Genomic DNA, 11,548 nt, shown 5'->3' with positions numbered 1-11,548 from the left:
CATGGGTGAGGCGCTCTCCCTGCATGTGTGTGTGCACATGGGTGAGGTGCTCTCCCTGCATGTGTGTGTACACATGGGTGAGGCGTCTATGGGTGTCAGAAGAACGTGTAGGGTCCTCAAGTGGGAACTTCTAGTTCTTTGGAAAGTTAGTTATGTCAAGTGTTGTTTTGCTGGGCACACAGGAAAGGATGTCTTGCTAAAGCAAACACATGAAGAACTGTTTTCCTAAGGCAGACACAGGAGAAAGGATGTTTGGTATAGCAGACACATGAAAGGACACTTCACGAAGGAGTATAAATATGACCCCACAGACAGTGGGAGAGAAGCATGGGTTTGGTTTCTCCGCCTCGCTATTCTTCACTAGAGACACACATGAATTGGTTCACCTTGCATAGCATTGTTGAGCTCAACTTGTGATAACGCCACCTTTGAGAGAAACTCGGCCAAGAACTGCTCGTGAGGTTCCTGCGGCAGATGGCCGCTTCCGCAGCCTCACCTCAGGCCGGTCGGTGAGCCTGGTGGTTTCTTCAGGACTGTACTACAGCTGCCTGGTGTCTGCTTGCTGAAAGGACTGGACGGTAGCTGCTGGTTGGTGCCTGGTGTCTGCCTGGCTAGAGGACTGGTCTGCAGCTGCTGAGTCGTATTCGGTGTTTGCTACAGGACTGAACTGCTGCCAAGATGGAGCTCACCCCCAAAGAACTATTATTGCTGAGCAGGTCCACTTCCCCCATCCTAGTAACTTTTCTCTTCCACTACCTCTGCTGAGAGGTGGGCTAGAGAAGAGGCTGAATGCTTATTAAAAGTAGGTTGCAAAAAAGTTTATGCCTACAGGGTCCCTTGGAGCTGGAGTCACAGATGCTGTGAGTTGCCATGTGTGTGCTGGGAATGTAACCCAGGTCCCTCTGCAGGAGCAGCCAGTGCTCTAACCACTGAACCGCCTTTCTCTCTTTTATATTAAAATTGGCAGACCAGCCGGGCGGTGGTGGCGCACGCCTTTAATCCCAGCACTCGGGAGGCAGAGGCAGGTGGATTTCTGAGTTCGAGGCCAGCCTCGTCTACAGAGTGAGTTCCAGGACAGACAGGGCTACACAGAGAAACCCTGTCTCGAAAAACCAAAAAAAAAAAGGAATCACTGTGTAGCCTTGGCTGTCCTGGAACTGGATATGTAGACTAGGCTGGCCATGAGCTCATGAGCTATCTGCCTCATGAGTACTGGGATTGGTCTGTGACACCAGGCTCAGCCTTTTGTACTGGGTGAGAGGCGGGCAATGTGGATGCTGCTGGGTCCCAAAGACCTGTAGCAATCATGGAACTGAGGCTTGGTTCTGTCTTCTTCCTCACAGGCTCACAGGCTGCCACTTCCCCTCCACTACTGAGGAAAAGGGACTCTCTGATGCCCCGAGTCCAACTCTGTCCCCACTCCTAACTGGCTCAACTCCAAAATACAGATGGACAGGGGGATTCTGGGTCGTCATTAAATCAAAGTAGACTGGAATCTGAAGACAGCAGCTACTGGCTGGTTCCAGAGGCAACTCGTTGGAGATAGCCACCATTTTTAAGACACCACTGCAGATGCAGACATCTGTTAAACAGATTCCCTGCACAGGGACCACAGCTAAAGGGGAGGCTCCAGGTGAGGGAAGCTCAGGGACGGCAGTTACTGACAGGTACCCCACAGCACATGTCGGTGAGGACAGCAGGCTGCTGCGGTTCATGGTTCCATCCACCCACCCCTTGGTGCCCCGGTGACGGCACGGCCCTCACCTTCTCCACGTGCAGTGCCAGCTTCACCCCATTGTGCAGCCAGGACAGGGCCACGATGGGGTCCCCCTCCACCTGGCTGCCCACGGAGCTCTCCCAGCTGTTGGCCAGGTGGCCAGCCATGCTCCAACATTTGATCTGCCCGTCAGCATCAGCAGACAGGAGCCGGGACCCTGTGATGAGAGACATGTGTGAGGAGCTCTTCTGACAGGCAGGGAGACTGCTGAGTGCTCCCTCCCCACTCTGGACTCCCAGTGAGCGGGGGCTGTCTCCAGGCTCTGGACTCAGGACTGAAAGGAAGGCAGCATACTCTTACGGCCTCACCTGACTGGTCCCACTCCAGGCAGGTGATGGCCTCGCTGTGGCCAGAGCTGACAGAGTGCACTTCCCAGGGGTGTTCCGTGTCTAGGATGTGGATCATGTGTGTCAGGTCTGTCTTGGAGAGAGCACTGAGGTCAGCATGACTCACGGTGCCCGTGACCCCCCCCCCCATTGCACCTCTTCTATAAGGTCCGCCATGACGCTAATCCCTGGACAGGGTATCCGGTACAGCCATAATGTCACTAAAAATAGAGTTGGAGGATGGTGACCAGAATGTGGATATCTCTTCTCTCACCTTGCTTCCCTGCCTCTCTAAACCCACTAACTGGCACCTGGCTCTGGCACCAAGAGAGCTTCCAAATTGGGCCACACTGCATCAGGAAATCTGAGGCACAGTGGATCCACACCTGGCAAGCCCACCCACAAGGTCCTGATCCCCAGGTCCCAGGCAGGTCAGGAGAGCAGGTCACTCACCCTGGTCATCGTTGCGTAGGTCTGTGGTGAAGGCAATGAGGTTCCTGCAGGACCAGGCGCAGGCCAGGGGCAGGGACGGGCAGTACGTGCTCTTGGTCCACTTCTCCCATTCGCACACGTAGGCCAGGTCCATCATTCCCACCGCACCCAGCACGGTCCCTGGCTCCTGGGGAAAAGAGAGGCATTGCTCTATAGCAGCTCCCAGCTAAAGCGGGTCTAGAATGTTCTCCAGCCCTGCTAGAAATTCCATGATGATCCTTCTGAGGTCACCCCTCTATAGGCCACCTATTACCCACCCAGATCAGCCTGAGCTCAGCCTACAAGCGCTAAGCACTCTTCACACACATACCGGGCCCACCACTACCACTGGGCCACAGTCTACACTCTAGTTCAGTCCCCAAGCCTTGCCCGGACCTAGTAGCTCAGCCCCCGCCCCAGCCCATTAGTCACACCCAGAACAAGTTAACATCCAAGGCCCACTTCACCTCGTCCCGCCCACACTGTCTAATCACCCTAGGCTCTGCCTCCAAACCAAACTACTAACTTCGGCCCGGCTTCTACTCAGCTTGTGACTGAGTGCAGGTCACCACTCCCCTGCATCAGTCTCAGATCGTCAGCCTCCCACTCCCGACCCACCTTAGACTCCGTTCCCTAGGCCACAGCCCTCTCCATCAGTCTTATTTCTTCAGGCTCCGCCCCTCCGTCCAGCGTCTGACCATCAGGCCACGCCCCTCCCGGGAGTCCCAGCCCCTCGGGCCACGCCCCCTCAGCTTAGTTGCTTCAGGCTTCACCTCCAGCTCGGATGCCAATCACATCCCTCCTACACCAGCCTCTACCCAGAAAGCTTTGTTCCCAGGCCCGCCCTCTGACCCCGCAGGCCCCGCCCACCGGCCTTCCGCTCGCAGGCCTAGCCCGAAACGCACTAGCCACGCATCCCGTAACCCGCACCCCGCACTGACCTGTCCGCCCCGGGCGCCCAGTCGGCCGGGGGGCCGCGGTCCACACTCGCCCCAACGCCCGGGATCCGATGCCGCCATCTCTCGGCCTGCGCCGGCCCCCTCGCACAGACTTCTGGGAGAACCCCGGCTACGCCCCTGCCCCGGTTAATTTGCATACAATAATTCCTAGTAACTATTGAGGCTAAATATGCGATAAAAGGACAATCTGTTCTTTCTAATAACTGGCTACATTTTACATAATAAGCTTAGCTTTCTATAAGAAAGACAAATATTAAATTAGCCAATTAAAAAAAGTCCTCCTAAGTGTAAAATGACTGAATTTTAGGATTATAAATATCTCTTGAACAAGCACATTTTTCGTGCTCGCTTCGGCAGCACATATACTAAAATTGGAACGATACAGAGAAGATTAGCATGGCCCCTGCGCAAGGATGACACGCAAATTCGTGAAGCGTTCCATATTTTGTCCTCTCTTCCTTAGAGGAACTACAGCCGACTTACTCGCTTTTTTTCCATTTTGTTTCTTGACAGAATGGCTCACTGCTCACTGTGTAGCTCAGGTTGGCCCCCTCACACTGATGAGGTCTTCTTCCTGCGGGGATGCTGGGATGCCAGTGGTGCACCACCTGGCCATGGTCTGTGTGTGTGTGTGTGTGTGTGTGTGTGTGTGTGTTGCACGCACGTGCCTGCCACAGTGCAGGTAAGAGGACACGGAATTGGTTCTTTCCTTCCTCAGATTGTCAAGCTTGGCGGCAAGCACCTTAATCTGCTTAACCATTTTGTTAGGCCTCAAGTGACTTTTGTTTGTATGAGGCAGGGTGTCACTGTGTGGCTGGCCCTGGCTATGTAGACCAGCTAGCCATGAACTCAGAGATCCATCAGCCCTCTGGCTTTGAGTGCTGGGATTCAGGGATCCAACACCAGACCTGTCTATCATATGTGGCCCAGGCTGGCCTCAAACTCACTTGACCCACTGGTCACTATGTGGTGTATGTGGTGCTAGGGCTGGAACCCAGAGCTTTGAGCATGCTAACCAATTGCTTTCCCCACCGAGCCCCAACCTTTAAACATTTTACATGTTTTAATGAACTAATGCATCGACATGTCCAGATTTCCAGCCCACAGCCCTCAGTGACCTTTCTTTTTTTTTTTTTTTTTTTTTTTGGTTTTTCGAGACAGGGTTTCCCTGTGTAGCCCTGGCTGTCCTGGAACTCACTCAGTAGACCAGGCTGGCCTCGAACTCAGAAATCCGCCTGCCTCTGCCTCCCGAGTGCTGGGATTAAAGGTGTGCGCCACCACCACCTGGCCTTTTTTTTTTTTTTTTTTTTCCTCAGTGACCTTTCACTCTCATCCCATCCCACCCACCCCCACCAAACCTAAAGACAAGCACATGGCCAGGACCCGAGCACCAAGGCTTTATTAAAAGTGTCCCTTTCCCCCAAGCACAAAGAATCACACAGAAAGGGGAGGGAGTGCGGGCCAGGCCTGCTAGACATGTAAGGCCTCTGCAGTGACCACAGCTATGCTGGGCAGCAGAGGGGACAGGAGAGGGACAAGGTACACAAGGTCAGAGGCTTCTGGCTGGAAGTCCTGGATCCTTGGTATACGGAGAGGGGAGAAAGAAGGAGAGGGAACTATCTAAAAGGTAGGCCCAGGGAGCTGGGGACAACACATCACCAAAAAACGCATAAAATGAGCCCTTGAGACAAAGCTTGTCCAGGTTTACAGGGCACATGGTGTGCATACATGTGCACACACATACACATACATACACACACACACACACACACACACACAAAACAAAGTGCCCTGGGGGGGCCAGCAGAGTCCTAGAGAGAACCAACCACCCTCATCAGAGCTGAAACCTAGAGGGGTCAGGCAGGGGTCAGAAAAGAGCCCACTACCGGTAGGCTGGCGCTAGGTGCTTTGGTTGTGCCTCCCCACATCAAAAGAGAAATTAAAAGAAATCTACCCCCAAACATGCCAAGTTCATTAAAATTGATTAGGAGGAGAAAAAAAAAGAAAAGTCTGCTATGCTTTGCCTGAGCTTCAGACTGGGCCAAAGAAAGCAAAACAGGGAAAACACAGGGAAATGCCCCGGCCAGGTCTCCCCAACCAAATACAAGTACCAGGGTGGGGTGCTACAAGGCCTCCCTGTGCGATATGGGACATGAAGGGGCAAGGGGAAGGAGATTCCTGAAGGGAAGGGTGGTATTCAAACTCTGAAAGCGTGGAAGAGATTATGAGCAGACGGGTCTGGGCCAGGCGAGGTGGCTGGCAGGGGCTCTCCATCATTGCTGGTCCAGGTAGGCAGACAACAGCAGCTCCGGAGGCAGGAAATCCAGGTGGCGGTTGCTGACCTTCATCTGCCTCCGGCCCTCCAGGTCAGCACCTGCGGAGAAACCACTGCGGGCTGCAGAGCTGGACAAGAGGCTCAGTGTGTGGAGGACTCCCTGCCATGCATGAAGCCCTGGAGGCTGGAGGGTCCGGAGTTCAAGACCAACCTTGACTATGCACATACTGCACCGGAGGCCAGCCTGGACTACACCAGCAAGCCTGCCTAAACAGCTAAGGAAAGGGATGAGGACGGTCTGGCTAGCCATGAGCTGTGAGTCTGTCTTGAGGCTTCCCACTTGGTCCAGACCACAGCTCAAACCAGAGAGAAACCTCCCCCCACATCCCTCCCAATTCTCAGTGTGAGAAAACAGGCAGGTGAGGAGCCCAAAGCATCCGCCCACAGAGGGAAACCGGAAGAACCAAGTCCAAGGGTTGCCATGGAAACCATCACCGTCAGCAACTCTAAGCAGGAAGCAGAGACAGGTACTAGCAAAAGAGAAGGCCCAGAAGGAGCACCAGAGCCCCTGAGGACTCACAGCCATCATTAGAAGTCGACAGAACTGTAACTAGGAAACCAGGAGCAAAGGCCTGTGCCCTGGGACCTGGGCTCTCACTGGACACTGTCTCCTTTTTCTCCAGGTCTGAGGTAGATCCTCAACTCCAGACTGGAACAACCTCACCTAGGTCCCCTTCCCTGGAGCTGTGGATGGAGGGAGTCTGCCCACCAGAAGCCCAGGACCTCATGACCACTGCTGTGCCATCAAGCCATCACAATACACCCTGGGGGTCTCCCGCTAGCTGACCCCGGGAAGAATGCGGTGACGGGCAGTGCGGAGCAGGTACTCACTGGCTGAGATGAGATCCATGTACTGGCACACAGCGTGAAGCAGGAGCCTCTCATAGCTGGGGAGGAAGGGCCATGAGAGGCTGAGCCAGAGTGGGGACAGGCGACCATCCCGTCCCCTCCTCAGCCCCTGTACCTGTTGTCCAGCATAGCGGTGTACACAGCCTGGGGGGACACCGAGAAGAACGCCAGCAGCCGTTCCTCCCAACTCTCCAGGGTTTCCTGAGGGCGTAGGAAGAGCTAAGAGGTCACATCAAATGCCCTAGCTGTCTCAGGAACTTGAACATCACCTGTCCAGCCCTGTCTTTTGTCTGTCAAATTCCTATACACTCTGCAGCACTCTTTCACCGTCCAACCTTCCTCGACCTAACCACTGCACCACCTGTCCTGCCCCGCGGGGACGCCTGTCATCTCTTCGCTAAGTTAGAATGGAGACACGGAAAGGCCAGGTTGAGAGGGAGATGGGGCACTCACCATTAGAATGGAGACACGGAAAGGCCAGGTTGAGAGGGAGATGGGGCACTCACCATTGGGATGCGGCTGCGCTTGAGCACGGACCGCAGGCGACGGCTGATGCGCCTGAAACACTCGTGGGGTGTGAAGACAGGGTCCTCTGTGAAGGCGGCGAGTGGGAGAGCCCAGAGTGAGCTCTGGCCCCGCCCATAGCCTAGCCACACCCACCAGGGAACCCCACCCCGTGTCCAAGGAACGTCAGCTACAAGGCCCCGCCCCTCAGCCTGGCCCCACCCCTCAGGCCCACCTCTCCGCCGGTCCTCGCTGCGGCCAGGCCCGCGTCTCCGCTTGCCCTGGCCCTCATCCTCCAGGTAACGGAGCACTCGCTCTTGCTCTTCTCCCGAGCGGTTCATAAAATCATTCCAGACCTGGAAGACAGGTCTGCAGACTAGCCCCGAGGCCCCTGGGTCTGTTTCCCATTTGACAAATGGTCACACGAGGCCACCTGGCACATAGGAGCCCATCTGTAAACCACTCGCTCACATGTGTGCAGCATGAGCTGGATGCTGGAACTGGGGTTTCAAAGGATGCATAGGAGTTTCAGCAGGCACGATTAACTCACGTGCCATGGAAACCCCAGTGACATGCTATCATGTGTATAATTAGTCTCCAAATGGGTCCTTTAACATGAAGAGCAGATGACCCAGGATTTGGCAGCATCCAGGGGAGGGGTGGGGAACATCTCAGGGGCTGCAGGGGGCCTTAGGGTCTCACCTCCACATAGGTGGCATTGCTGCAGGCCTCTGCGAAGATGCCAGGTGCTGCGGGACTCAGGTCTCCATCTTCCACCCCTGGAGGGCCCCCAGCTGTTTCCAGCAGTGTGAGGAGGTACTGGGCTGCAAGGGAACAGGCTGGGTTCAGGCAGCATTGGGTCCCTACTTACCTCTAGTGTCCCAATTTTTCTTTTATTTTTTTAACCTGTCGAGTCTCTAGAACCCTGCATATCTCTCCCTGCCTTGCTGAACTTTTATGCACCCTCCAAAGCCCTTATTCTAATGCCTGCCCAGTGGGGGTGTACCACTACCACAGCAAGGGAACCGTGTCCGGACCACACCCCACTCCCTGCTCACTGTTCTCCAGGCGCTGCAGACTCTTCCGCCCTTTGGCTTTGGGCACCAGGTCTGAATTCCGCACGGCTTGGTTGATAAAATGCTGCTTGCGCCTGGAAGCCGAGACCCTCTTCACCTGTGAGCCGCTGAGCGCTGGGAGGCAGCCAGGGAGAGACCTGTGTACCAGGTCAGGAGGTCATCAGGCCCAGGTACAAGTCAGCTCGGGTTTCCTGGCAACAAGGAAGTCACCCCCAGTCCCACCCCAGGACACAGGTTTTGATGCAAGATGGGTAAACGGAGGCTTGCAGAAAGGAAGGCACGGCTTAGTCACACAGAATGGTAACCTTTCTGGTCACCCCCAGCCTTCCAGATTTAAGCCATAAGACATCAAGGCCCACCCTCTGTGCACTCCAGGAGTTAGACCCCAAACCCCTGGAACCCAGACCCTCCAAGCACCCCATGTGCTCGGTAAACCAGAAGAGTCATAGGGTCTCAAGATGACAGCCCAGTGCACCTGCCTGGCACCATGAGAAGCTAATGGGGGAGGGGCAGTTTAATCGCCCCTGGAACTCCTTGGCTACCCTCAGAGCTAACTGAAAATGGTGTCAGTCCTGCAAAGGGATTAGCCTAGCCAGTGCCCAGAAGCTCAGGTACTTGCTTGACAAGAGCGGCAGGAGAGAGTAGACTGGGGGGAGCACCGTGGCTGGGGGAGGAAGAGCAGCAGGCTCCGAAAGGCCTGATCCAGGGTCCCCATCAACACCACATCTGCCCTCCTGGCTGCCTCTTTCAAGAGGGGTCATGGCCCGGAGCTACAGCTCTGGTAGAGACATTCCTTTATCCCCTAGAGACACCCAGTGGCTGCTCTAAGTTCTCAGTGGACCTGGCGGGTTGGGAAGGGACACCTGCCTGCCTGGCTCCCTGCCAAGAAGGGAGAGTCAGTCCCACCTCTACAGTCTCTGAGCAGGGCGAGGCCTGAGGTTAGCCCAACTATCAACTTTCTACTGGGTCCTAGGCCTACACTCAAGGTTATATCAACTCTGAAGTCTGAGGCTGAACCACCTCTGTCCTAGCTTCACCCGAGGCTGGTACTGCCTGATAAGGAACCTCGGCTGTCCTACAGGAAGGACAGACAGACACAGCAGGGAAAGGGGCTCAGAGCAGTCTTCCGGACAGATGTGAACATGGGACCCGGCTTGGACAACTGAGCTCGCTCACACCAAAGCCCAGCAGGCTGGCGCCACACCTGTTCTGGTGCCCACCATGGCTCTGTGGTGCCCGCAGGAGCCCCTGACACTCCTTGGCCTGGTACCGCAGCACCCAGTCTGTGCTCAGTCCTAAAGGCTTTGGGGCATCTCCAAGAGCCCCAGGAAACAGAACTGCACCCTGAATTAAAACCTGTCAGAGACCTCTGTCACAAACGCCTCTCCAGGTTCTGCCTGATTCGGGTCTCTGTCTGAACATCACCTCCCAGAAGGTGGCACAGCCCGTCCAATCGTGCAACCAGCACTTGCTGCTGCCATGCCAACTGGGAACCATCCGGTCTGAGGTGTTTACTCCTCAGTCTGTCCTCCCGTGTGCAGCTGGCAGCTCACAGGCGACAGGACCCACGAGGCTTGCTGAACGAGCAACCTAAACTTCTGGAGTGTGTTGAATGAATACTGCTTTTCCAATAACCAGGCTACTTTACTGAAAGTGAGGCTGAGGACGCAGAGGAGGTGTCTGACAACTCAGAGTGTGACCAGCACCTACAAGGGGTGGCTGGAACACAGAGTAGACAGGGCTAAGTCCATGGGGCTTGGAGGACTCAGTCCTTTCCGAATTCTTGCTGGTTGAGTAATGGGCTCACCAAGACACACCTTGGCTACAAACACACCCTTCTTTGGCAGACACTCCCGGAAACGCAGAGAACCCACTTCCCCAACAGGAAGTGGGGCGGAGGTGACTCAGGCCCTGGACACCCAGCAGGCAGGTGAATACCTGGGTGAGGCCCTGTGAGAAGTAAGTCACAAAAACTTGAACTCAGCTACACTAGAGACACAGGACACTCAAGACAGCTAAGCATGGTTGAGGATCAGGAGGCTGAGGCACGAGGATCAGCTCATGATCACCCACAGCTGCACACAGAGATGGGGGCCAGCCTGGGCTATGTGAGACTCTGAGTCAAATAAATAAAACAAAACACAGGCTGGGGAGAATGGCTCAGTGGTTACAGTGATGGCCACTCTTGTAGAAGGGCCAGGGTTCCGTTCCCAGCACCAACACAGTGGGTCACAACTATCTGTAACTCCAGGATCCAGCTGACCTTGGCAGGTACCAGGCACACATGTGGTGCACATACACACACACACAGAGACATACACCTGCATATGTACAGACAAAATGTCCATAAACATAAAATATTAAAAATAAATAAACAGCCGGGCGGTGGTGGCTCACGCCTTTAATCCCAGCACTCGGGAGGCAGAGGCAGGTGGATTTCTGAGTTCGAGGCCAGCCTGGTCTACAGAGTGAGTTCCAGGACAGCCAGGGCTACACAGAGAAACCCTGTCTCGAAAAACCAAAAAAGAAAAAAATAATAATAAATAAATAAATAAAATCCAACAAACAAAGGTAGAAGCAAATAGAACCCTGATTACTGGACGCCATGGGGAAGGAAGGCCTTTGCCACCCCATCCCGAGTCTGAGAAAGTCAACTGTCCACATCCAGATTGGGGAAACCAAGGCACAGAAAGGCTCAGCTAGCTGGCCAGGGGGCCAAGGCGGCTCTTCACCCACAAATGTAGCTGTTAGGGCCATGGGTCACAGGACCTGAATTCCTGAGTAGCCACATACAATGAGCTGCACACTGCTGCCCCAGGCTACAGTACAGCCCACCACTCTGGGAACTGACCCCAGAGACACAGAGTGACCATGCCAGGGCAGTGAAGGTCACGGGCACCACAGAGAGTGGCTGGGAAATGCCCCTGGCAGCAGTTCTCCCGTCCAGAGGGCTAGGAAGGGGAATGAAGAGAAGGTAGCCTGGGGCCAGGTCAGTGAGCCCTCAACTGAAGCCCAGAGCAGGAGGCCCCTGCTTCTGTGGGTGAGCAGCCAGAGAAAGGGGTGTGGGTGGAGGAGTGACAGAAGGCATCCATGGGGGAAAGTGGGAGGACAGGAACACGGAGTAGGGAGCAGAAGAGAGAAAAAGGAAGAGAGGAAAGCGGGGGAGAAAGACCCCAGCCTGGGGAGAAGGAGGAGGAGACCCCAGCCTGGGGAGGAGGAGGAGGAGACCCCAGCCTGGGGAGGAGGAGGAG

At 55.1% G+C, this 11,548-nt stretch overlaps 2 protein-coding genes and 1 non-coding gene across 7 annotated transcripts in view; 1 reads left to right on the top strand and 2 right to left on the bottom strand.

Annotated features, from left to right (window-relative positions):
- Positions 1–3,610, bottom strand: part of Med16 (mediator complex subunit 16) — a 12,908-nt gene extending 9,298 nt beyond the window's left edge. For 2 of the 5 annotated variants that reach the window (XM_028771702.1, XM_028771707.1), the window contains exons 1-4: positions 3,516–3,610; positions 2,557–2,722; positions 2,086–2,193; positions 1,765–1,934 (exon numbers count right to left, since the gene is read on the bottom strand). In XM_028771702.1, the coding sequence (XP_028627535.1) occupies positions 1,765–1,934; positions 2,086–2,193; positions 2,557–2,722; positions 3,516–3,593 (522 nt within the window). In that variant the 5' untranslated portion in view covers positions 3,594–3,610. Of the gene's footprint in view, positions 1–1,764; positions 1,935–2,085; positions 2,198–2,556; positions 2,723–3,192; positions 3,212–3,515 lie in introns of those variants that run through there. The other 3 variants (XM_028771703.1, XM_028771705.1, XM_028771706.1) reach the window with 3 other exon arrangements.
- Positions 3,611–3,874: 264 nt separating this feature from the next.
- LOC114624740 lies at positions 3,875–3,981 on the top strand. The gene has a single exon (XR_003711966.1). It is a non-coding gene; the product is annotated as a U6 spliceosomal RNA (small nuclear RNA).
- A 934-nt stretch (positions 3,982–4,915) lies between these two features.
- The window catches only part of R3hdm4 (R3H domain containing 4), a 7,380-nt gene continuing 747 nt past the window's right edge, over positions 4,916–11,548 (bottom strand). The window contains exons 2-8 of the mRNA XM_028771796.1: positions 8,280–8,434; positions 7,924–8,045; positions 7,457–7,577; positions 7,224–7,309; positions 6,833–6,918; positions 6,700–6,755; positions 4,916–5,907 (exon numbers count right to left, since the gene is read on the bottom strand). Coding sequence (XP_028627629.1) covers positions 5,807–5,907; positions 6,700–6,755; positions 6,833–6,918; positions 7,224–7,309; positions 7,457–7,577; positions 7,924–8,045; positions 8,280–8,434 — 727 coding nt within the window. The 3' untranslated portion in view covers positions 4,916–5,806. The remainder of the gene's footprint in view (positions 5,908–6,699; positions 6,756–6,832; positions 6,919–7,223; positions 7,310–7,456; positions 7,578–7,923; positions 8,046–8,279; positions 8,435–11,548) is intronic.

Source organism: Grammomys surdaster, unplaced genomic scaffold (genome assembly GCF_004785775.1).
Source record: "Grammomys surdaster isolate TR1022 unplaced genomic scaffold, NIH_TR_1.0 209, whole genome shotgun sequence".
Lineage (NCBI taxonomy): Eukaryota > Metazoa > Chordata > Mammalia > Rodentia > Muridae > Grammomys > Grammomys surdaster.
Note: the sequence above shows the minus strand (reverse complement) of the source record. Positions and strands in the feature narration are given on the sequence as shown.